At 42.9% G+C, this 23,185-nt stretch overlaps 7 protein-coding genes across 9 annotated transcripts; 3 read left to right on the top strand and 4 right to left on the bottom strand.

The window, feature by feature from the left end:
- Window positions 1-546: 546 nt before the first annotated feature.
- LOC108566704 lies at window positions 547-3,345 on the bottom strand. Its single transcript, XM_017926722.1, has 2 exons — window positions 3,171-3,345; window positions 547-1,755 (listed from the first exon to the last, which is right to left on the bottom strand). Exons 1-2 carry the CDS (start codon window positions 3,223-3,225, stop codon window positions 605-607), a joined length of 1,206 nt encoding a protein of 401 aa, XP_017782211.1. The 5' UTR covers window positions 3,226-3,345; the 3' UTR covers window positions 547-604.
- A 103-nt stretch (window positions 3,346-3,448) lies between these two features.
- LOC108566703 (cytochrome c oxidase assembly protein COX15 homolog) lies at window positions 3,449-8,583 on the bottom strand. 3 transcript variants are annotated; one of them, XM_017926719.1, is made up of 7 exons: window positions 8,311-8,468; window positions 7,920-8,089; window positions 7,739-7,868; window positions 7,487-7,619; window positions 7,232-7,418; window positions 3,959-4,226; window positions 3,449-3,896 (listed from the first exon to the last, which is right to left on the bottom strand). In XM_017926719.1, exons 2-7 carry the CDS (start codon window positions 8,076-8,078, stop codon window positions 3,496-3,498), a joined length of 1,278 nt encoding a protein of 425 aa, XP_017782208.1. In that variant the 5' UTR covers window positions 8,079-8,089; window positions 8,311-8,468; the 3' UTR covers window positions 3,449-3,495. The 3 variants fall into 3 exon arrangements, with proteins under 3 accessions (XP_017782208.1, XP_017782210.1, XP_017782209.1); XM_017926721.1 differs by lacking the exon at window positions 8,311-8,468 and adding an exon at window positions 8,476-8,583 and having other exon boundaries at window positions 3,496-3,896; XM_017926720.1 differs by having other exon boundaries at window positions 3,496-3,896; window positions 8,257-8,468.
- LOC108566702 lies at window positions 8,122-10,688 on the top strand. Its single transcript, XM_017926718.1, has 7 exons — window positions 8,122-8,328; window positions 8,605-8,747; window positions 8,808-9,110; window positions 9,175-9,325; window positions 9,393-9,848; window positions 9,927-10,141; window positions 10,208-10,688. Exons 1-7 carry the CDS (start codon window positions 8,233-8,235, stop codon window positions 10,647-10,649), a joined length of 1,806 nt encoding a protein of 601 aa, XP_017782207.1. The 5' UTR covers window positions 8,122-8,232; the 3' UTR covers window positions 10,650-10,688.
- A 65-nt stretch (window positions 10,689-10,753) lies between these two features.
- On the bottom strand, window positions 10,754-12,231 carry LOC108566707 (glutamine synthetase 2 cytoplasmic-like). The gene has a single exon (XM_017926725.1). It carries the CDS (start codon window positions 12,020-12,022, stop codon window positions 10,817-10,819), a length of 1,206 nt encoding a protein of 401 aa, XP_017782214.1. The 5' UTR covers window positions 12,023-12,231; the 3' UTR covers window positions 10,754-10,816.
- Window positions 12,232-12,376: 145 nt separating this feature from the next.
- LOC108566710 (V-type proton ATPase subunit e-like) lies at window positions 12,377-13,101 on the bottom strand. Its single transcript, XM_017926726.1, has 4 exons — window positions 12,922-13,101; window positions 12,817-12,864; window positions 12,666-12,753; window positions 12,377-12,604 (listed from the first exon to the last, which is right to left on the bottom strand). Exons 1-4 carry the CDS (start codon window positions 13,017-13,019, stop codon window positions 12,575-12,577), a joined length of 264 nt encoding a protein of 87 aa, XP_017782215.1. The 5' UTR covers window positions 13,020-13,101; the 3' UTR covers window positions 12,377-12,574.
- Window positions 13,102-13,990: 889 nt separating this feature from the next.
- On the top strand, window positions 13,991-21,141 carry LOC108566705 (anaphase-promoting complex subunit 1). Its single transcript, XM_017926723.1, has 17 exons — window positions 13,991-14,172; window positions 14,229-15,060; window positions 15,121-15,736; window positions 15,792-15,981; window positions 16,035-16,198; window positions 16,264-16,409; window positions 16,472-17,358; window positions 17,414-17,761; window positions 17,819-18,129; window positions 18,187-18,566; window positions 18,628-19,230; window positions 19,291-19,417; window positions 19,483-19,684; window positions 19,742-19,977; window positions 20,036-20,284; window positions 20,349-20,679; window positions 20,734-21,141. The coding sequence occupies exons 1-17, from the start codon at window positions 14,149-14,151 to the stop codon at window positions 21,118-21,120; spliced, it is 6,033 nt and encodes a 2,010-aa protein (XP_017782212.1). The 5' UTR covers window positions 13,991-14,148; the 3' UTR covers window positions 21,121-21,141.
- A 54-nt stretch (window positions 21,142-21,195) lies between these two features.
- Window positions 21,196-22,930, top strand: LOC108566706 (probable proline--tRNA ligase, mitochondrial). Its single transcript, XM_017926724.1, has 6 exons — window positions 21,196-21,400; window positions 21,455-21,632; window positions 21,698-21,771; window positions 21,838-22,099; window positions 22,153-22,343; window positions 22,401-22,930. The coding sequence occupies exons 1-6, from the start codon at window positions 21,290-21,292 to the stop codon at window positions 22,923-22,925; spliced, it is 1,341 nt and encodes a 446-aa protein (XP_017782213.1). The 5' UTR covers window positions 21,196-21,289; the 3' UTR covers window positions 22,926-22,930.
- Window positions 22,931-23,185: the final 255 nt, after the last annotated feature.

Below are 23,185 nucleotides of genomic sequence, written 5' to 3'. Positions count from 1 at the left end.
TACGTAATGTTCGTTACGTAAGAGAGAAACGACGTTTTTTTCGATTTTTTTTTTGTCAGTTTTTCGTCAATAACTCGAGAACCCTTTAAGATAATTACATCATTGACCACTCTTATGAAAGCTGAATGTCTCACCTATCCAACGAATGTACTGGCATCTTCTTACTGCCACCGAGTCGCCTGCTATGAGCTGTTGAAATTGGAAAAAAGTGAATTGAATTTGTCAAAAAAGTCATGTTTTCAGTTTTTCGTTAATAACTCGAAAAGTAATAAACTATTTTATGATTTTATTGCATAATCAGATGCACGCAAGCGTTGCGCAACTTTGTATGTAACAAAAGTTACGTAATGTTCTTTACGTAATAGAGAAACGACGTTTTTTTCGATTTTTTTTCAGTTTTTCGTGAATAACTCGACAACCCCTTAAGATAATTACATCATCTTCTTACTGTTACCGAGTCGCCTGCTATGAGCTGTAGAATTTGGGAAAAGAAGTGAATTGGATTTACCAAAAACATGGATTTTCGTTAATAACTCGAAAACTTTTATTGTTTATAAAATATTTTATTAAAACATGAATTAATAATTGTATGTGTAACAATTTGTTAAACTAGCAATGAGGTGACTGGAAAGTCTGGGATCGTCCTGATGATCTTCCTCAATTCATTAACGTCGCAGCAATAACCATAGCCCTTCTCGACGTTGTCGTTCTTCCATGTGAGCCAATCCGCCTGATCGCAGACGCTTTCGCACAAAGTGTTAGCTTCCAGGTCCAAATCGTAAGGATTGTTGACGGCGACGAAAGCGAGACCGGCTTTGGTGGATTTCTCATAGATCACCTTCCAGAAGAACCGTGGAACGGCGATCCCATTCCTTTTGCCGTCCACGTACAAGTAAAGTTCAGTCTGTTCACCGGTTTCCGCGTCGGGCAGAGTGGAGACGCCGTGTCCGCCCGTGTACACGATCAGATCTAGGCCCTTGTCGGCAGCGAACGTTCGGACGTCGGCCTCAAGAGCGTTCCAGTTGTTACCATTGAGGGTCTGCCACTGCGGCATAACATTCACGTATTTAAAGGTGACCCTCTGCTGAGATCCGTAAAGGAAGTCGGCTTTCGCGGTCAGATGTCCCCTGGCCAAGTAGAAGTTTCCACTGGCAGCAACGTACTTGTTGGAATCGGGAGGAAGACCCAGAAGAGCGTTGATGGTCTTCCTTTGGGTGTTGCGCGTGTACAGATTGTTAACGTTCGTCGCACCGACATCGTAGAAGCCGTCTTCGGTGAAATCTGGTCTGGGGAAGGCCACTTGGTAACCGTCAATGGTTCTCGTCAAATTGAACTCTGAATATATGGCGTTCTGGGAAACGTAATCGAAGCAGATCTTGATGACTCGGACGAACCTCTCCTCCAACTGAAAACCGGCTTCGATCTCTTTGAATTTTCCCAAGCAGGAGTTGCCCGTGTACCTGGCCTTGTGCGCCGGCATTCTGGTGCAGTTGATTTCGTTCATCCGAACGGTGTTCGATAACACCTCGAACTTGTTCGACTTGCATTTTCCTTCTGCCTCCTTCACGTTCATGTTCGTCTCGCCGACGATCAGTTTACCGCCGGGACAGGCGAAGAGAACGGATTGATTTTCCTTGAACTCGATCACATCTCCATCGGTGGGCAGGAAGAAAGCTTCTGCACCTTCCGTTTTTTTAGGATCAAGGATCAAAGCCTGAGGATTACCGAGACCATTGTTTATGGACACACGACATCCTAATTACAACAACAACAATAAAAATATTTCGTATTTCACGTCTTATCCAACAACGAAATTTAACGTTTATAAAATATACAATATGTTAAGTACAAAAAAACAAAACAAAAATGTACATATTAAAGCAATGACAATTTTTTTGTCAACTTTGACATATAACCACGATGACAATTCATTGATAACATATTATTATTTTCTTAATCAATGCATGTAATAAAGTAACAGAATTCATTTCAGATCTCTCCACTCTTCCCTTTACTCAATTTTAAGCATCATTCGACGTTTAAAACTCAACTATTTATTACTCTAATTGAATACAATTTTGACAATTTATGTGACAACTTTGACATATAACCACGATGACAATCCATTCATAACATATTATTATTTTCTTAATCAATTCATGTAATAAAGTAACAGAATTCATTTCAGATCTCTCCACTCTTCCATTTACTCAATTTTAAGCATCATTCGACGTTTAAAACTCAACTATTTATTACTGTAATTGAATATAATTTTGACAATTTATGTGTCAACTTTGTCATGTAACCACGATGACAATTTATTCATATTATATTATTATTTTCTTAATCAACGCATGTAATAAAGTAACAGAATTCATTTCAGATCTCTCCACTCTTCCCTTTACTCAATTTTAAGCATCATTCGACGTTTAAAACTCAACTATTGATGACTGTAATTGAATACAATTTTGACAATTTATATGACAACTTTGACATATAACCACGATGACAATTCATTCATAACATATTATTATTTTCTTAATCAATTCATGTAATAAAGTAACAGAATTCATTTAAGATCTCTCCACTCTTCCCTTTAATCAATTTTATGCATCATTCGACGTTTAAAACTCAACTCTTTATTACTCTAATTGAATACAATTTTGACAATTTATGTGTCAACTTTGACATATAACCACGATGACAATTCATTGATATTATATTATTATTTTCTTAATCAATTCACGTAATAAAGTAATAGAATTCATTTCAGAACTCTCCACTCTTCCCTTTACTCAATTTTAAGCATCATTCGACGTTTAAAACTCAACTATTTATTACTCTAATTGAATATAACTTTGACAATTTATGTGTTAACTTTGACATTAAGTGTCTACAATAGCAACATTTGAATTTAAATAAAATACATGAATGATTGTAGCTAAGCTCAATAATTATTAAGAACATACAAAGATTTCAAACCAAATAACTTAAGCAAAATCACAAAACTTAATTAACAAATGCAAAATGAATATAATGTAATGAGTAGAATTAGTAAAGTAGATTTAATTTAAGCTTAAATTAAAACGAAATCACAGGTGTTTTCGAATATAAACGTACACATTATGATTAGATTTAGTAAACACTTGAATAACAAGTGGATTGTGTACCTGCTGCATCGATGAAAGGCAGGGATAACGAAACTATAGCTATTAGTCGCCACATCGCGTTTCACTGATCGATTAGGTCCCTTCGACGAGACAACGCTGATATATTCTGCATGTGCAGTTGTTATCTTCGATTAAGCCACAAGCTTCCATTGTGTTGTCCATTTTTGTACGAAAACTACTCCCACGGAGATAAACCAAAGTTTAATTTAGTTTTGATTTGTGGAATCTCGAGTGTTATTATTCTGGGTTTTTTTTTTAGATAGAAAGATTGCAAATTGAAGTATAATTAGTAACTGTATTTGTACAATGTTTATGAGTATGTAAACTATTTTGGTAGGCGTTTGAGTTCGTGCGTGAGCCAAATGGCCGTCGATAGGAGGACGAGAGAACCGCTCTGGTGGCAAGCCGCCAAAGAGACGGGAACGTAGGTGAGGAGAGTGGAGATGCCTAAGCCCACCTGAAGCCAGGCCATCGCGGCTAAAGCATTTGCAGCCTTGTACGCTCTCGGAGGCAACACCCGTCGCTTGGACAGAAGCCACAAGGTGGAGATTAAAGTGAGCGTTGTCGTTCCTAGTATCCTGTGATCGAATTGAACCGTCGTCGGGTTCTCCGTGAAATTCGAGATCTTCGGCTGCAGAGCCATAACATCGTCAGGCACCCATTTATCGGCCATCTTCGGGAAGGAATTGTAGACGAGTCCGGCGTCCAAACCGGCGACGAAAGCACCTACAACAAAAAATTGACCAGATTACAAGAGATGATCGACGAAATGTTAATTGGATGCGAACCGGAGACTGCGGTGAGGAAGACCAGACCCTTGCAGGAATGCGCCAGCATTCGGAACTTCCGCGCAGCTTTGACGACGCTCTGAGAGGTGGTCGGAATGGTTCCAGCTGGCACCAGATGATCCAATCCGGACCACACGAACAGCGTGTAAAGGACGAACGCCAAACTGAGATGGGCGGCTAGCCTGTACTGCGACACCCTCGGCACATCAGATTCCCCGTGGAATCTATCCTCCAGTCCAGACTTCACCATGTACCATCCCATCAATCCCTGAAACAATTCAAACTCACATTTACGACTACTCGAATATATATATTTTCCTCTGATACCGGTTTTATTGTGCAAATACCGGTTAGATGAAAGCGTATCCGCATTACCGTATCGGTGAGAGGTGAGAGGCTCTCTTGCGTAAACCAAAGCAATCTATCTATCTTTCGGTCACGGCTGCTGGATCGCGGTCAGCTCTGGGGGTCAATCTCTCCTATCAGCCGCAATTTGTTTGAAACGCGTTCGAGCGTATCAAGTCGGCCAAATTAGATATGTAAGTTTCACATACACACAAATTGGATGACGAAGGAGAAAAAAACAAACAGAACAGATATTGACACATTTATCACCGCTGTTTTCGATAAACACTCGTTGAACTATTTGGGCAGTACTATTAATCTTCATCGTGAAACGTCGTTTAATCTTCTTGGACGTGATGCGAAGGACACGAAGGACCCAAGAGGTCGATGGACCACACTTATCGCTCGTTTATCTCCTCGATTATTATTAATTCATACAATTCCGACTAATTCATTTTATGTTTTCTCAACTTTCAACATCCTTCATCTTGACAATTTATCTGTCAACTTATTGACACATAAATTGTCAATTCATTCAGGATCATACATTCAGAATGTATTTTATTGTTTATAAAATTTCCTATTTATCGATTAACTTCTCAACAACATCACAACATGTTTACCTTGTGTCCTTGTAAAGGACAAAGATTCAATAAGTGCGCCACCACAGTCGACTAACTTGCAATTTTGCAAGTGTCCTTTGTAAAAGATAGGGCGGATATATATGCCACATGTCCGAAAAAGGAATAAATGTTGATCTATGAATTGGAACATCTCAGTTATTAGAGTGTCAAGTAGATTTTAAACTAAAATCTCGATTAGAACTAAGATTCAATAAGTGCGCCACCACAGTCGACTAACATGCAATTTTGCAAGTGTCCTTTGTAAAGGATAGGGCGGATATATATGCCACATGTCCGCAAAGGAATAAAAGTTAATCTATGAATTGGAACATTTCAGTTATTAGACTGTCAAATAGATTTTAAACTAAAATATCGATTAGAACTAACAGATTTCATACATAAATAGAAATAATTGCAAAGTAATAACATCTATGCAGTAAATAAAGTCAATGTTTTATAATATTTGGATATTAAGGCTATCAACTTTCTACCTCCTCTGATTGATTTATTGATTGATCGCCTTGCAAACATTCTAATTGCAAATATTCCATGAGTTATAGAGAAAACGGAACGAAATTGATGGAAAATTTATATTGAACAAATCGTTAATAACACCACACAAATTGCGGTAATTTCGCAGCTGCAAAGAGAAATTACGTGTTGTTTTTTTCGATACGAGAAAAAAAGTAAACATATAATTAGGAAAAAACCCCGAGGCTAAATTCGCGTTTCCCGTCATTGAAACTATTCCATACACAACACAACTAATAATCAACTCAATTAAATATCATACGCAAAAAAAATTAAAAATTTAGTAGGAAACGTTTAAATTGTTTGTGTGTCGGCAAGCAGCATTCGCTCCATCCGCTGATATTAATTTAAAGTGAGAGTTTACATTTCGATGGGAGAATTCCATATGGAATTATGACAGGAAAACATGCGATATTACGAATTAATCTTAATGTCAGTGTCAATATTCTAAACTGGCTTTGTGCGGTTTTCAAGGATGAACACCAGCATCAACAACAACAAAAAAAAGAAAAAAAGCGTGCATTTCTTGTGTATCGAATCGTATTTCGTTGTACACGCCGATCGAAACTATCATTTCGGAAATGAAATTGTGACAATTTCTTGGAATTCGCACAATTTTGACACAATAAATGTCAGTGTTAAATTTCGGAAATGAAATTGTGACAATTTCTTGGAATTCGCACAATTTTGACACAATAAATGTCAGCGTTAAAATTACGGAAATGAAATTGTGACAAGTTCTTGGAATTCGCACATTTTGACACAATAAATGTCAGCGTTAAATTTCGGAAATGAAATTGTGACAATTTCTTGGAATTCGCACATTTTGACACAATAAATGTCAGCGTTAAAATTACGGAAATGAAATTGTGACAATTTCTTGGAATTCGCACAATTTTGACACAATAAATGTCAGCGTTAAATTTCGGAAATGGAATTGCGACAAGTTCTTGGAATTCGCACGATTTTGACACAATAAATGTCAGCGTTAAAATTACGGAAATGAAATTGTGACAAGTTCTTGGAATTCGCACGATTTTGACACAATAAATGTCAGCGTAAAATTTCTGAGGTGGCTTTGAAGTGTATTTTCACGCATTCGAATATAACGTGAAAACAAAAATAATTCTTGCGTTTACGTAAACAAGTGTTGCGTAACTCGTAACTCGAAACTTTCGCAGAAAGTGCGATGTTGGCGACAAATGTTTCATACGTTACAGACATTTAATCGAGTCGTTCAATCGTTGAGGATGGAAAATAACAGAATGTACTTTGCGTTTCGATATTGCAATTTTTTAATTGTTGTTTTTTCGAACGACCTCCAGCTACGGCGCCCACGCAGAATACTTAAACTTAAGTAATTATTCGTTAAGTTTCACCTTCAGAACGGTCTTTTTTTTTTCTATATAGATTTTGTTTTGCTTGCAAGTAATGATTATACTTTGGGTTTGTTGCTAAGTCTATTCGTGGAATTTGCATAGTTCTTTGCATTAATTGCGTGTCGTAAGCGAATTGCGGCGGAGCGCGACACGTGGGGAGTTCGCTTCTAAACTCGATTATGTCTGTGTCGTTCAGATAAGCGTTTCTAGCGGATCTTCGTTGGAGGAAGAAGTAGCTAGTTAGCTAACAGCCGATGTTATTGTGAAGGAATTCAAAACATTCTGAATGTATCCCACGGGTCACTCGACGAGTCGCATCAGTAAATAAACATTCGGCTTCGTTATCTGCTTCGTTAAAATGTAACGAATTTTGTAATTTACAAAACGGGACGAACCTGCGCCGCGATGAGACTTCCGAAGGCCACGATCCTCGGCTTCATTCCGGGTCGCAGTCTTCCGCGCATCCAAAAGTAGGCCGCCGGCACGAGGAAGGCCGCACCGATGGCGCGACCCCACATCCTGTGCCCGAACTCCATGTGCCAGATCCACTTGAACTCTGACAGCGTCATGTCCTTGTTCTTTCTAAGACGAAACCGAAACCAATTAATTCAACATATAACATACATATATAATATAATCAAAAAAATCACATTTTAAACTCGGGAAACTCCTTGTACTTTCGAAACTCCGATTCCCATTCCTCCTGCGTCCTGGGCATCTTCTCACCCAGCAGCTTCCAAGTCACCATCGACAGGCCAGACTCTGTCAGTCGAGTCACACCACCTTTCAATAAAACAACAGATTTTTATTCATCCACATTTATTATTTGCCCTTTGTCGTCTCAACAGCTTCCTTAACTACAGTCTTTGCACTCTCGAGCATGAAAATATATGCTACACTACCTAATACTACAGCAACAAACACCATCCCTCCGCACGTCATCAGCCAGTAACCGACAGCTCTATTGGAATTTGTTGAAGTCTCTGCAGTCAGTCGCATCGCCACAGTACCGGTTCCCCTCAACAAGTTACCCTGAAGATGTTACCAGTCACCACAACGAAACCCCAATCATGAAATAATTACCTTGGCATGCTTAACGAGTGGCTGCTTGTTCCACAGCGAATTGCTGTGCAGCATCTTCTTCAACCCATTGCTGGTGTATATTCGATTGGCGTTGCCCGCAAGCGTTTTGCTGCCAGGCAACACAAACTTTGAGAAGCATTGCCTTCCCACGCTCAACATCCCTGCGAATACTGCAACAGTTCATTATATTTCTATATAAATTTATATCTGCTTAACAAAAAAAAAAAATAAATAAAAAAAAATTTATCAATGATAATGGGTGTGGAATGCATTTTAATCTAAAGTTCCCAGTACATGTTTTATCATTAGCGACATGGATATTAACAGGAAGGCGTACTGCAAGAAAGTGAAGGAAGCACTGGCGACGATGGAGTACGGAGAGAAATCTTACTCGATCAAGGAGGCTGAAGTAAGAAATTTCCTTTGTTTTTACGGCGATCCTCTGCGTTTGACCGTTCGCGGCGAGCGTTTGAGGTTATGTCAAAATAACATGTTTATCGGTTGCATAAGAGGAAACGAACATTAATTCGTTTATTTTCATATAGACTTTACCTACCTCATATAGACCTAATCTCTATGGTTATTCAATCTGTAAATTTACGCATTAATACAAAAAAAGAAAAAAAAAAGAAGTCCGCAAAAAAAAAACAATGCGAAATCTTCAGCGGGAAATTCGAATTTGCAGGAATTCCTGCTGAACTACGAGCCGCACATGTTCAAAGTGTCCGATCCGCCGGGCGAGCAAAACGAATTCGAAATCGTCGATTTCGAACCGAGGGAACATGAGGAAATCGGAGACTTTCATGGATGGAAATTCGATGTGATTAGGTGATTCGCGCGCGCGAAAAGTTTAACGCTCAATTTGAATTCGATTTTTAAATTTGGTAGATTCGCGGAGGAAATTAAAAAGTCGACCGAGCTGATCGTCCAACTCGAGCTGCTGCTTCGCGACATCCCGCCGAAGGACACCAGACAGAGTCTGTCCGTGATGCAGGATTTCCACTGCAATTTCGGTTTCAGAAAGCATCGTTTCCTGCAAAACAGCGGCGAATTCTATTTTCGCAAGCACGATTCGCTCGTGAATCTCGCGTTCCGCTTGGTCTGGCTTGGCAATAAGAGCGTGAAGGTGCTGCTGGCAAAGGAATGCGCCTACGTCTTCGACCTGCTTCTCGATCTGGCGCTAAAGTCCGGGTAAAAAGATGCAAAAGCATTCGCTCTGAAGAGGTTTTAAACTTCACGTTTGCTTCAATTGCAGAGCTACCGGATGGATATTCGATGTGGAATTTTATTACGGCGACGGCGACGACAGACGGCAGGACAAGGCGCCGATGATCGTCTTCAACAATGCGGACATCCTCTCCGCATGTTACAGTTGCGTCGACGCGACTTGGGCGCATCAGGGCTTGGTAATTCATTCATTCCTCAACAACAACAATAATATGACGTACAATATTGTGTGTTTGTTTTCGTCAGCTTCCTTGGTCCGTCGGCACCGTCCTCGTGCAGGACGATGTCTTGGACGAGTTCACGAGGGAGCTGAAGCGGATACTGACGAAGATCAAGATGGGCTTCGCGTACGATTGCCAAGCGCAGGTGAACTTTCCGATTTCGATCAAGAATTACCAGGGGAAATTCAAGAAGTGCCTGAAGGATGCACGCGATCTCGGCATAGAGGTGTTCGCGCCTGGTTCTCTGGGTGGCAGCTTCGCGCCGGCTCTGCTCATCGGTGGTCGCGTCTACGGGAATTCCGTCATGCCCGAGCACATGACGGACGGCGTTGATGTTTCCACCATACCGATCTTGACCGTGCTGGGTTTCCGCGACGCGAAGGAAGCCGTCGCGCTCGCCAACAATTGTCGCAACGAGGTGGCCATCAGCGTTTGGACGGAGAAGATCGGCCTCGCCAACGAAGTCGCCATGCAATTAGACGTAATAATCGAACATAATTGTCGTTGTTATTATTAACGCATTCGTATAATTGTAATTGTTTATAATTTGTCAATCAAGTGCTCGACCGTTTGGGTGAATTGCTTCAACAAACTGACGCCCGAGATGCAATGGCCTCTGAACCGCTGGGAATACTTTCAGCCCAGATCCGTGTGTTTAGATTTCGCACTGAATCTATTTGCGAAGAATCCCACCGACTGGCCCAAATTGTCGTCCGTAGAACGGTGCCGACGATTGTACAAATTCGCCTCGGATGGTAGCAATAAAGGATTCAAGTAAGTAGGAAAGAGAAAGTTGTTTCTTGTTGTTGTTGTAACTGGAGATATTTGTGTTCCATTCAGATCGGAGATAATCGAGAGCGTATTGAGGGCGTCGTCGAAATGCGACGATTTCGACTCGATGAGCTCGGCGGCGATAAGGCACGGCGGCAAGTACACGGTTTCAACGTACGCGGAGGCCGTCGGCGTCGTCGTCATCCATCTGCGACACGAGACCGAGGATCTCATCGAGGCTGCAATGAACATCATCGCCCAAGGCAACCGGATAATTGTCGTTTACCATTCGGACGTCGATGACTCGCTGTTGCGCAAGTTCAGCGAATTGATGCCGAACATCTTCAACATTTGCAACGCCAGAAGCGACGTCGACAGCTGCAGTTTCGGTGATCAGATTGCCATCAAGTACGATAACGGCAGAGTCATCTGGCAGAACATCAACAAGAAACTGTACTTTTTGAAAACCAAAACCGTTTGGCAAAGTATCGGCGATACCTATTGCTGCTAATTCAATCATTATTATTAAATATTATTACCAACTACAACTGCTACTCTTTCATTATATATATATTGAATTATAGAAATAAAATAAAATAGAAAAATATTTATGTGTGTTTGTGTGCGCGCGTTGCGTGCGTGCGTGTGTATATAATATGTATATATAATAGAATACAATCAACATTCATCTAGGTAGCAGGTTCTGACTATGGCATCGCAGACGGCGTACGGATCGCAATTGGACGAAGGCCTCCTGTCCTCGAAGTAGCCCTTCTTCTTGGCAACAGTTTCCCGGTGAATCCTGACGCTCGACGATCGATTGCCGACGGCGTGCGTGAAGACGTCCATCGAACTCGTCTCGTGGAGACCCGTCAACCGAAGCTTGTTGTACTCGCCGCACTTGGGATCGTACCGCTTCATGTGCTCCTTGTGTCTCTTCGACAGCTTGCAGATGCACTCCTCGATGACCTTGAGACCGCCGTCGTCGCGCATCTCCTTCGTGGAGAAGTTCGTGTGGCAGCCGGCACCGTTCCAATTCGGAAACAGCTTCGGATGGTACGAGATCCAGACGCCGAACTCCTCGGCCATCCGATTGAGGATGAAACGACCCATCCAGAGATCGTCGGGACCCTTTATGCCATCCGACACGCCGATCTGGAACTCCCATTGGCCGTAGGTGACCTCCGCGTTAGAGCCGGCGATGTCGAGGCCGGCGTACAGGCAGGCCCTGTAGTGCGCCTCCACGATATCCCTGCCGACGACGTTGTTCGACCCGACGCCGCAGTAGCACAGCCCGGTGACCTCCGGTTCACCGCGCATCGCTGGCCATCCCAGCGGCCTATGGTCCGCGTCCATCAGCTGGTACTCTTGCTCCAATCCGAACTGCGGTTCGTGCTTGCATATCTTGCGGACGGCGTCGGCGCACGCTGCCCGATGGTTCGTCGACGTCGGCTGCAGATCCTTGTCGTACGTCTCGCACAGCACCAACTTGTTGTTGCCCCTGCGAAACGGATCCTTGTACATCGCGACAGGTATGAGGAAGATGTCCGTGTCTTCGCCGTGCGCCTGGAAACACGAGCTCCCGTCGTACGACCATTTCGGCACCTCCTCGTAGCACGACGGAACGAAATCCAGGGTGCGCGTCTTCCCGCGCAAATTCTCACCGGTTCCATCGATCCAGATGTACTTCACCTGGCACTTGCAGTCCGGCGTCGGCAGGCACATGTACTTGTCCAGCACGAGTTTGTTGAACTTCGCGTTCGTCGACCATTCCAGCGCATAACCTGCTCGCAATTTTGAACTGGTCGCGAATGTCGTGCGCGTTTTCTGCTGCAATTGCCCCAGCAATTTCTGGCCAGATTTCCTCAAAATTCCCGAAAACATATTTCTAACACACACAGGAAAAAAAAAACCAACCACGACTGACACACAGTACGACTGTTTACTGTTCTATTGTTTCCAGCCAACTAATCATTTAAAATATACGCTCTCTATGCACACTCTCTCTCTCGCGCGCTCGCTTCTTACTCAACTCAACTGTTCCAACACATTCACCGACTTTCACACACTGACCATAGAAAAGCCTTGACAGATCATTTTAATCGCTCGCAGGATTCTTACAATCACTCGCACTCTCGCATCAGTGGGATTCGGGAGGGAAAAAGCAAAAAACTTTACGGTTCGTTGGGTTGCCTATGCAGCCACACACACAAAAAATAAATAAAATTGATCAACGCGAACGGAGCGACATTAATTTATTACTATTAACATAACATTACACACTAATAATGAATAACCTACAGTTGTTTTTTCCTTCTTGCTTCAACTAAATAAAAACTCTACTCATACATACATTTGTAGTAATATATATACAACATATACTGAATACTTGACGAAATGGAAATTTAATGCTGATTAACTGGTGCGATCAATTCATTATTTTGCTAAAGTAATCGGAGAGTTGCCCTGCAAAAATATTGAACGCGAATTTAGGACTATCATCCAAACAAATAACACTTAAACTTACCCATTCTTTAGCTAAAATCATGATTGTGTGCCTGTCTAGTTTGGGGCCAATCAACGGGTTCATCTGTGCCATGTAGCAACACAGCCAACTACAGAGAAATCAATTAGTTTTATCAATTTGGAATGGTATATATTCGGGGGGGAATACTTACAACAGCCAGCAGGTCGCAGCCGTTAGCATGAGAACCACCTGAATGATCCTGTGATCAAGAAAACAGTGTAAATAAGGTTACTTAAGAAATTTTAGTCTATTTTACCCTCTATTCGGTCCCTTTGGCACAACGAAAGGCAACACTATTCCCACGATAGCCCACAGGGTGGTGAACACGATGAAAGGGATATACGAAGCACCCATTTCTTCCAACTATTAACAAATCTGACCACAAGACTGAAAACTCGACTCGGTCAGCTGACAAGGAGTGAATAATGTCATGTGATTGTCATTGACACCCTTTATCGGTGCTGCCATCTTCGATTAACTAATTTCAAGGGTGCACACACACACACTTTCTTCAAGATCACATCGAATCTTATTCATTATGAACGTATTCATTTATAATTCTAATATGTTAATCAATACTATAGGATAATATGTAAAATATTTCAACGAATGCTATTGAATGTATGCAACTCAACTTACAATTTGAAGATTTTTAAATCGTTTGAAATTAACAAATAATTTTCTTCTTAATAAAATTATCAATTGTGTATATATATTGTATATTAATTTAATTAAAAAAAATATAAACATTATTTTTGAACTATTGGAAGCATCAGCAACGCTGTTATCAGTAGGTTGGCAAATAAAAAAAATTGGATTTGATAATATGTAAAATATTTCAAGGAATGCTATTGAATGTATGCAACTCAACTTACAATTTGAAGATTTTTAAATCGTTTGAAATTAACAAATAAAATTCTTCTTATCAATTGCAGATATATTGCGTATATTTATATTATATATTAATTTAATTAAAAAAATTAAAACATTATTTTTGAACTACTGGAAGCATCAGCAACGCTGTTATCAGGGTAGGTTAGCAAATAAAAAATTTTGAATTTGATATGTAAAATATTTCAACGAATGCTATTGAATGTATGCAACTCAACTTACAATTTGAAGATTTTTAAATTGTTTGAAATTAACAAATAATTTTCTTCTTAATAAGATTATCAATTGCAGATATATTGCGTATTATATATTAATTTAATTAAAAAAAAATAAAACATTGTTTTTGAACTACTGAAAGTATCGGCAACGCTGTTATCAGGGTAGGTTTTAGCAAATAAAAAAAATTTGAATTTGTATCAAAACATAACCTAAAATGTGAAAAACTGTGTACTTGTTGTGCTCGATTTTTGCCTTGTTTAAACTGTATTAAGTGTAACGAGTCGTCTTGAATTTATGTTATAATTCACGTTTCATTCACGTTTTACGTTTTGGCTGACTGCACGAAGGTAAACTGGATGAAAATACAGAAATAATGATTGCTGCCACTGATCCGCAGGTATTTGATGATCTTATCAATTGCTGGCTTTTCTCAATTTACTGTATCCGTTTCAGGAGTTCATCCCAGGTGGAAGGCAGCAAGCATTAAGGCATCCAGGTCCACCGGACCTGGCGCAAAGCTTGAAGAACAATTCTGCCGATGATCTGTTGTCTCACAAATTCAAGAAAGTATCCTTGACCGAGGAGTCGAACGAGTGGTGGGCGATCAGGAAAAGTCCGAACGCGTTTACGGAACGCAAAGAGAAGTTATCTCTGACACGGGAGCAGGTGAATAATGGTAGCAGAAGTTTTTTACCACCTGAGAACAAATCGCACAGCGAATTCCTCTACGATGATTCGTGGAGCTGCAAAAGCATGGAAACGAACGTCTCCAATAAGACGAATCGCCGGGTTTCCGATGTCAACGCATCAAAGTTGCATCAGAGCAAGCGTTTCTCGTTGGATGCAGACTCGAAATGTAGTTCGAATAAATCGTATCTTGGTCAGAGTGGAACACACGAGAATGTTAAATTCAAATCGGAAATGGGTTACATGGAGGAGGAACTGTACGTGAAAGGTAATCTGGTTGTGTGGACCAAAGGGCTTTCTTACAATTTATATGAGAACGCGAGAACTACGATATGCTCGTATTCGTCCGTGCATCCGGTGAAACACGCCACTTGGAGCACGTTTTATTGCGAGAGGCCTGAATTCAAGTCGATGGAAAACATGGAGAACAAAGACGACGTACCCTTGGGCGACGCTCTGCATTGCGTTTGCATAGTGGACAGTCAAAATCTGAGGGTGTACACGATGGACAGTGAAGACTTTATCACTACTCTGCCATTCCAAGTGCTTAAAGTTTGGAACACCAAGTTTGGTATACTTTTGGAGAAGGAGAATAATGGTAAACAGAGTCTACGTTCTTTGTACTGTAATGTACTGATTAATTAAAATATGATTGCAGAACAAAACAGGGATATTCAAGCCAGCATGTTTTCTCTGACGCATCCGCTGGACGAGGTCAGTCCGATGGTGATTTCGAAGCAAGGATGCACGAACATCATCAACGACGAGCATCTGCAAGTCGTGTACACGTTGGAAAATCCGAGCATCTGCATGATGTACGACGGCAGCACCGGCCTGCACAGCGTGTATAGGATAAGAAGGGTGAAACAGGACGAATGGATCGATACGGCGAACAAAACGAACAACGCGACGCCCTCCGGCTTCAGCATTTCTAACAAGTTTAAAAGTCACATGTCTATGATCGAGGGCTACAAGAACTGCATGCCGCCTGGTATAAGTCCGTTCAGCAGTCGTGCGACTAGCGTGGCCAGCAGTCATTTTCCGTCCAGTCCTGCTGGCACTCTCAGTCGATGTCATACACCTGCTGCGTCTCCACTACCGACGGGGAGTCCTTGGCTGTTGCGCTTGTCGCGTTTGCACAGCTCCAGACTGACCGGCGATACGATGAGCACGATTCCCGACCGCATGAATTTGGACACCACCCAGAGCTACAACGCGACGGATCCGGCCTTTTGCTTGGATTATTTATGGTCCGAGAGCACTTCAATGCTTCAGTGGGTTACAAAATCTTGAAAGCAATATATAATACATAAAGTTTCATTTTTGCAGGGAGGGTATTTTGAACGGTCCAGCGACCAGCGTTTATCTGATAGACGATCTCATCGGACAATGGTACCTGTGCTACTTTGTCCTCAATCGTTTGCAGCTGTCGATAGTAAAAATCGACTTTACAAATCCGAACTGCATCGTCTTCGGCATGAACCGAAGCATCAGCGCCAAAGATTCCGTTGCTATACCGGTAAGTTTGATCGATTGAAAATAACATTTTTTTTGCACAACCTCTCTTTCCAGCATCTCCACATGCTGGCCATCCTTGAGCACACGGGAAACGTCGTGCTGTACTCGGGTTTGACGATCGTCGGGAAACTTCACATCGGAGGTGTCCTCGCTCAGCATGTGCCCTCACCTTTCGTAGTTAGAAGGAGTCTGAAACAATTCACATCGCCTTTTCCTAGGTATTATTATTATCATTGTATAGATTCAATGTGCATTACAAATGAAATAATGAATTGTTTCGAAGGAGGAGCAGCTTGCTGCCGAGTTCCCAAACTTCGTCGGAAGTTCCGCGCTTCGATGATCATCTACTCTCACCCGTGTTGCCCACATCTTCCAAGAATCCCAATGTACTCCAGTTTCCGCTGCCTGCAGAGAACTACAACTTGGGAGGTAAACGTAAAATACAATATTGATCACACACATATATTAATTGATATGTGTGTTTCGTAAAGGCGAGAGTGTGAAGACGTACTTGCGCGGTCTGAGAGATTCAATAGAAAACAGAGTGACTCTGCAGTATTCGGACGGATCATACTATAGAGTCAGTCTGCCGCAAATGGTCTCGACGACGCTGGTAGAGAACTGCTTGAACGTGCTGAGGCAAATCTTACAGAGCAATGCAACGATAACACTGTTAACGCGCTGGTACGCGACGAGAAACTCGCCCGGCACCATCGAGCTAACCGTGGAGAAAGAATGGGAGATGTTCACCGCTCTTCTGCTGGAGCTTCTGGGCTACGAGAACGACCAAAGCAGCGAAGGTGGCCTTGCGGACACGGCGACGACGCCGTCGTGCGCTGCCAAGAGGCAACGGCAATCCGCTTTCGGCAGCGAATCCGATTGGAAACGGCTGCAGCATTCGGACACGCATTATGCGGTCATAGATGGCGTCGGGAACGTGCTGAAATTTACCAAGGAGCCATACCGGAGGCAGCTCAAGATCGACAGCGACGTCCACGTGAACAGCAAGTCCATCCTGTTCACGCACATTAAGATTATCCAGTACTCGTTGCACCTGCTCTACGAAGATTTGAAGCTGAACACGCTGTGCAAACACGATCTGCCACTGCTCGCCTCGTTCTTGAGCAAACTGGCAATGGATCTGGGAAACAAGTACTACGTGATGCACTATTGGCGCGATTTTCCCGATCAGTGTCCCATCTACACAGATTCCAGCCAGTTCTCCGCTACAGATCTGAAGAATGTCATCCAGTGGTCCGCCATCACCGACGAGCCCACCAATATATTCGGCCACTTTTCTAGATTGTTCAACGGAGAAACCACTGACAGTTATCCGATCGTCGCCAACGTGAACGTTAGAAGTCGCAACATGATGCAGGTATGTATGAATCATTCTCATTACGCACGACTAAGGGTAGCAATTGTATTTTCAGCTGTGCGGTATTTACATGCACGGCGTCACCAAGGAGAACGTCGAGTTGAATTACGATAATTTCATCAAGTACATCAGTCCACCGGGCGTCAAGTCGAAGGCGCCGGACGCGAATCTCAAGGTGAATTACGACGTAACGAACGATCTGACGGAGCAGAAAGTTGTCCTACTGATGGCCGAGCTGGGCATCACAACGCGAGACCTGGAAACGTATCCGGCGGGCGTGAATTTCGTACTGCACGATGCTCTATGGAGGTGCCGCGAGAATCCGCCCACCGATTGGCCACCAGAAGCTTTCAATTTGCTCCAGAGGCCGGACCTCGCATCTCAAGCGCAAATCATCGAATCGGTAATTTAAGTGCAGTCAAGAAATTTAGCGCTTAAACATTTATGTTTGTTTGTTTAGAAAAAGCCGTATTCTCATGCCAAGCAAAAGTATACAATGTTCGGGCAGATAAATGAAAATCTTCCGATCATCAATCAGGTGGTGGAAGGCAACCACGAAGACGGGATGGAGGATGTCGATGGTCCTCTGCTGAAACTTCGCTTCTCCGACGATATGCGAGTGAGCGAGTGCAGGCGATGGCTGCAGAGCTCCAAGTCAGTTTCAGTGGATTTGGTGCAGAGGCCGGACGTTTCCGATCACGATTTCATCGAAGATCAAGAGAAACAGCTGTACGCGATCTGCACCCGAACCATGGCTCTACCCGTTGGAAGGTGAATCTTTTGAACAGTTGTTATTGTTGTCTAATATTAATTAATCGTTGTTTTTAGGGGCATGTTTACGCTTCGTACAGCGACACCGGTTATAACTGAACCGTTACCCATTCCGCATCTCTGCCTAACTGGAAAAGCTCCACCCAGAGGTTCGAGCGTCGAGTTAACACACATCGACACTCCGGCTAACATGAACCTCTGGCCGCTCTTCCACAACGGCGTAGCGAACGGCCTCCGCATCGACCCCGACGCCATGAATATCGATTCCACCTGGATCATTTTCAACAAACCAAGGAACAATATGGAAACCGTGATGGAACATGCGGGTTTCCTGATGGCGCTAGGACTCAACGGTCACCTAAAGAATCTGGCCATTCTTAACACTTTCGATTACTTGGTCAAATTCCAGGAAATGACCAGCGTTGGAATCCTTTTAGGTATAAACGATAAATCTGTGAACTATTACTATATGTACGTAAATACTTTAACTGTGCGCAGGTTTGTCGGCTGCAAACAGAGCCACCTCGAATCTGGTCCTAACGAAAATGTTGGGCGTTCACATTGAGACTCTGCTGCCGCCTACCTCGATGGAAATGGATGTACCGCAGAATCTTCAGGTGGCCGCGCTCTTTGGTATCGGTTTGGTGTATCAAGGCACGGCGCACCGTCACATGACCGAGATACTGCTGACAGAAATCGGACGGCCGCCTGGCCCCGAGATGGAGAACAGCGTCGACAGAGAATCGTATTCTCTGGCAGCGGGTCTCGCGCTCGGTCTGGTCACGTTGAGGCAAGGCGGAAAGCCGTCCGGCCTCTCCGACTTGAACGTACCGGACACCTTGCACTACTACATGGTCGGTGGTAACAAGAGGCCTCTGCTGGGTTCGCAGAAGGACAAGTACAAGGTACCGTCCTTCCAAATCCGCGAAGGTTCGAGCGTCAATTTGGATGTGACCGCGCCGGGCGCCACACTTGCCTTGGGTCTCATGTATCTGGGAACAGGAAACAAGGCGATCGCCGACTGGATGGCTCCGCCGCAGACGCAATACCTCCTCGACTTTGTTCGTCCGGATTTTCTGATGCTTCGCACACTGTCTAGAGGTAAACGAGTTAATAACGTAAACTATAACTCATTCTAAATGCAGCGTTCTTAATTCACAGCGTTGATACTGTGGAACGAGATCAGTCCGGACAAGGAGTGGATCGAGAATCAGGTGCCGAACACGATCAGACCCTACTGCATGGTCAAACCATCTCCACTCATGGACGTCGACTACGAGGGAATGAAGTAACTACAGTTATTTGGGTTCCTTTTGATGTAAAGTATATGTTTTTTTTTTGTGATAATTGCAGCCAGGCGTATTGCAACATAATTGCTGGAGCCTGTTTCGCACTGGGCCTCAGGTTCGCAGGATCCGCCGATGAAGTCGCATTCGCCACCCTGCTGGACTATTGCCACATGTTCACCTCGCTCACATCCAAGTCCATCGCTGAACTTGCAGGAAAACCGACTATAGAGACATGCCTCAATGTGGTCTTACTTTCTGTTTCTATGGTAAGTACAAGCAAATCTAATTACTGTTACATTATTGCAATTATTATTTTGATTTAGGTGATGGCCGGAACTGGAAATCTGGAGATCATGAGGATCGTGCGGTTTCTGCGAAGAAGGGTCGGCATACTGAGCAGTGCCGTCGTGACGTACGGTTCACATCTGGCCATCCACATGGCTCTGGGACTCTTGTTCTTGGGCGGCGGTCGCTACACGCTCTCCAATTCACCAGCAAGCGTGGCCGCCTTGATTTGCGCCTTCTATCCCAAATTCCCAACTCACAGCAACGATAATAGGTATATATAATATTATATATTGATGTTAGTATCATGTGTTAATGAGTTATTTTCTTAGGTATCATCTTCAGGCTTTTCGACATCTGTACGTGATGGCCGTGGAGCCGAGACTGATCATTCCCAAAGACATCACCGTGGGCAGGATGTGCTACGCGAACATTTGCGTGATCAAGCTGGACGGAACGACGCTTAATTTCAGGGGTCCCGGTTTGATACCGGACTTGAACACTCTGTACAAGGTTTCCATCAAGGACGAACGTTATTGGCCCGTTGTCTTCGAGAGGGAACGCAACTGGGATCAGCTAATGTATTTAACGTGACATCCGTTATGATGATATGAAGATGTTACATGATTTTGATTCTATTTGCAGAAAGTTGCTTTCGTCGTGCTGCTGCATAGATGTTAAACCTAGGGCAGGTTGTTTAAGTTACACGGAGGATAAGTTGGGCTTCCAAAGTGATCTGGCTCACACTCTGATGAAGTCGAAGGTCGTCCCCTGGGATCCTCCGCCAAAGGCCATAGAGTCTTTCTCGTCAGATTGCGTCGTCAAGTACTTCACCGATCACTTCCTCAACGTCCACAAGGATCGAGAATACTCGCACGAAGAAGCGAAATTCAAGCAGAACATTACGCGAGCCGCCTACGACTGCGTCATCAAAGATAAACTCTCCATCATGCCTGTCTTCGTAAACTTGATTAAGGTAAAATGTAACAATTTAACGTAGAATATATCAAACAAAATGTTCGTATTTCAGACTGTGAAAGATCTGAACGTGCTCAAAAGTACGATGGAGCTATGGAATTTACGGATGATCAAAGACTTTGTGCTCGGTAATCGTCTGCGATCGACTCTGACGAATTCCGAGTTCATATTATCCTTGCACCATCAAACCATCATGATCATGGACGAATGGGAAGAGGAGATACGCCCACTCCTGAAATCGTACATCCTAGGCGAGCCATTGGTTTGTCCACAGAATCTGCAGCACAAACTAACCAATTACATTACGTTCTACAATATACCCTACGACTTGGAGCACGACAGCGAAGATCTCGTGCAGCTTATGTGCAAAACGATGTCGATGAACTGCAGCTCTGAGACCATCGATAAGATCTTAAGAATATTAGATTACATACAATAATAATGTTTGTACATGGTTAATAACAATAATATATTTTTCTCTTTTAAATGAAACTTTATTGTTAAAAGCGCCACCTCGTAAAGTTACGTTGAAGCAATCCCAAGCCTTAACCCCACAAAATATAGTTTAAATTGAGAAATGTTGAGTGAAAATTGAATGAGATAAGAAAATGAACAAGATACGCATCGTGCATAGATCCTCCAGATTATTTCAACCATTGAATCCCGTACAGAAAAATATTCAAGCTAAAAATGTAGATTTAACATCCTTAAGCCAAAAGGTGTGTATTTTTAATGTGAAACTGTAGTATTTGCAACTGCTCTTACGATTCCAGCTAATGCTTGATCTTGGCATCATAAAACAATCGAGTCCAGGCAGTTTCCATTATCTGCCGTTGGCTGTTCGCTCACTAAACAAACTCACAAAGATTGTCGATGAGGAGATGGCAAACATTGATGCACAAAAAGTGATATTCCCGACATTAACTTATTCCAAACTGTGGGAGAAAACAGGTGGGTGATCAATAAACTGTTGATAAACAGTCACAGGTAGAAGATATTTATGTTGCTATTCACAGGAAGGATTAGCGATGTTGATTCTGAGCTGTTCAAAGTCAAGGATAGGCATGATGGTAGTTACATTTTAAGTCCAGTAAGTAAGTCTACTCTGAGATCAATTGGGTTTTTGTTGTTACTTTTTTCCTTTCTGTGATTTAAGACTCACGAAGAGGCTGCTGCTGATCTGCTAGCAACTATAACACCAATGTCCTATAAGCAGTTTCCACTGAAACTGTATCAAATCAGCAGCAAGTTCAGGGATGAAATGAAACCCAGGTTTGGGTTGATGAGGGCCAGACAGTTCATCATGAAAGATCTGTACAGCTTCGATCTTAACATGGAATTGGCGCGTGCCACCTACGACCAAGTCTGCGAGGCTTACGAAAGAATCTTTAAATTGATTGGAATTAATTTCGTTAAAGGTTTGATTGATTGAGTGATTTAAACATATATTAATATGGTCGTGTTATTATAGTCTTGGGTACAACTGGAAATATGGGAGGCAGTATTTCCAATGAATTCCATTTTATTTCGAAAATTGGAGAGGATAAGATATTGAGTTGCGGCAGTTGTGGTTACCGTGCTAACGTTGAATTGGCCGGCGACGAATTGCAATGTCCGGTTTGCGGAAACAACGATAAAGACTTAATCAAAAATGGAATAGAGGTATTTCGGGATATTCTGTATTTTTATACTCGATTCATTGTTATTATCGTTTCACAGGTGGGACACACGTTTCTGCTGGGTGAGAAGTACTCGAAGCCTCTGAACGCAAACTTCATGGGGATAAATTCGAATGCGGTCGCGTTGCAGATGGGCAGTTACGGGCTGGGAATATCGCGGATCTTGGCCGCTGCCATCGAAGTTGGTTCACTGGAACACGAGATCAGGTGGCCGGATGTTCTCGCCCCCTACAGCATCATCATAATTTCCCCGAAGGATGGAAGCAAGGAGGATTCTGCGGTGAAGGATTTGCCGTTGGAAATGTACAGGACTTTGGACGGCGTTTTCTGCGACGAGGTCCTGCTGGACGACAGGAACGCTCTGACTATCGGGAAGAGGGTTCTGGATGCGAAGAGAACGGGATATCCGTACATCGTGGTGGTCGGCAGTAAAGCCACGGAGACGCCCGCCAGGTTGGAGGTGATCGACGTGAAAAACGACGAGCAGCATTATCTGAGCAAGGACCAACTTGTCGACTTCCTTCAAGGAAATTGCGCAAATAAATCGCATAGTGTTACGAACTGAATATTGTATATAATAAAAACGTTTCGTTAAGTAAAAATTCTATTTATTTATCATGCATTTTGCGAATATGTCACAGAAACAGACGTGTTAGTTGGGTTGCCTGGTTTATAGTGAGCGATGCTTGGAACCTTTATAAACGTCAATTTGACAGTAGGTAGCGTGGCCGAGCGGTCTAAGGCGCTGGTTTAAGGCACCAGTCTCTTCGGAGGCGTGGGTTCAGGGGGGGTTCACGGGATACGGCAGAATTGTAATCTTTTTTT

Source organism: Nicrophorus vespilloides, unplaced genomic scaffold (genome assembly GCF_001412225.1).
Source record: "Nicrophorus vespilloides isolate i.1.1-1 unplaced genomic scaffold, Nicve_v1.0, whole genome shotgun sequence".
Taxonomy (NCBI): Eukaryota; Metazoa; Arthropoda; class Insecta; order Coleoptera; family Silphidae; genus Nicrophorus; species Nicrophorus vespilloides.
The sequence above is the reverse complement of the archived record's forward strand: the minus strand, read 5'-3'. Positions and strand labels throughout refer to the sequence as shown.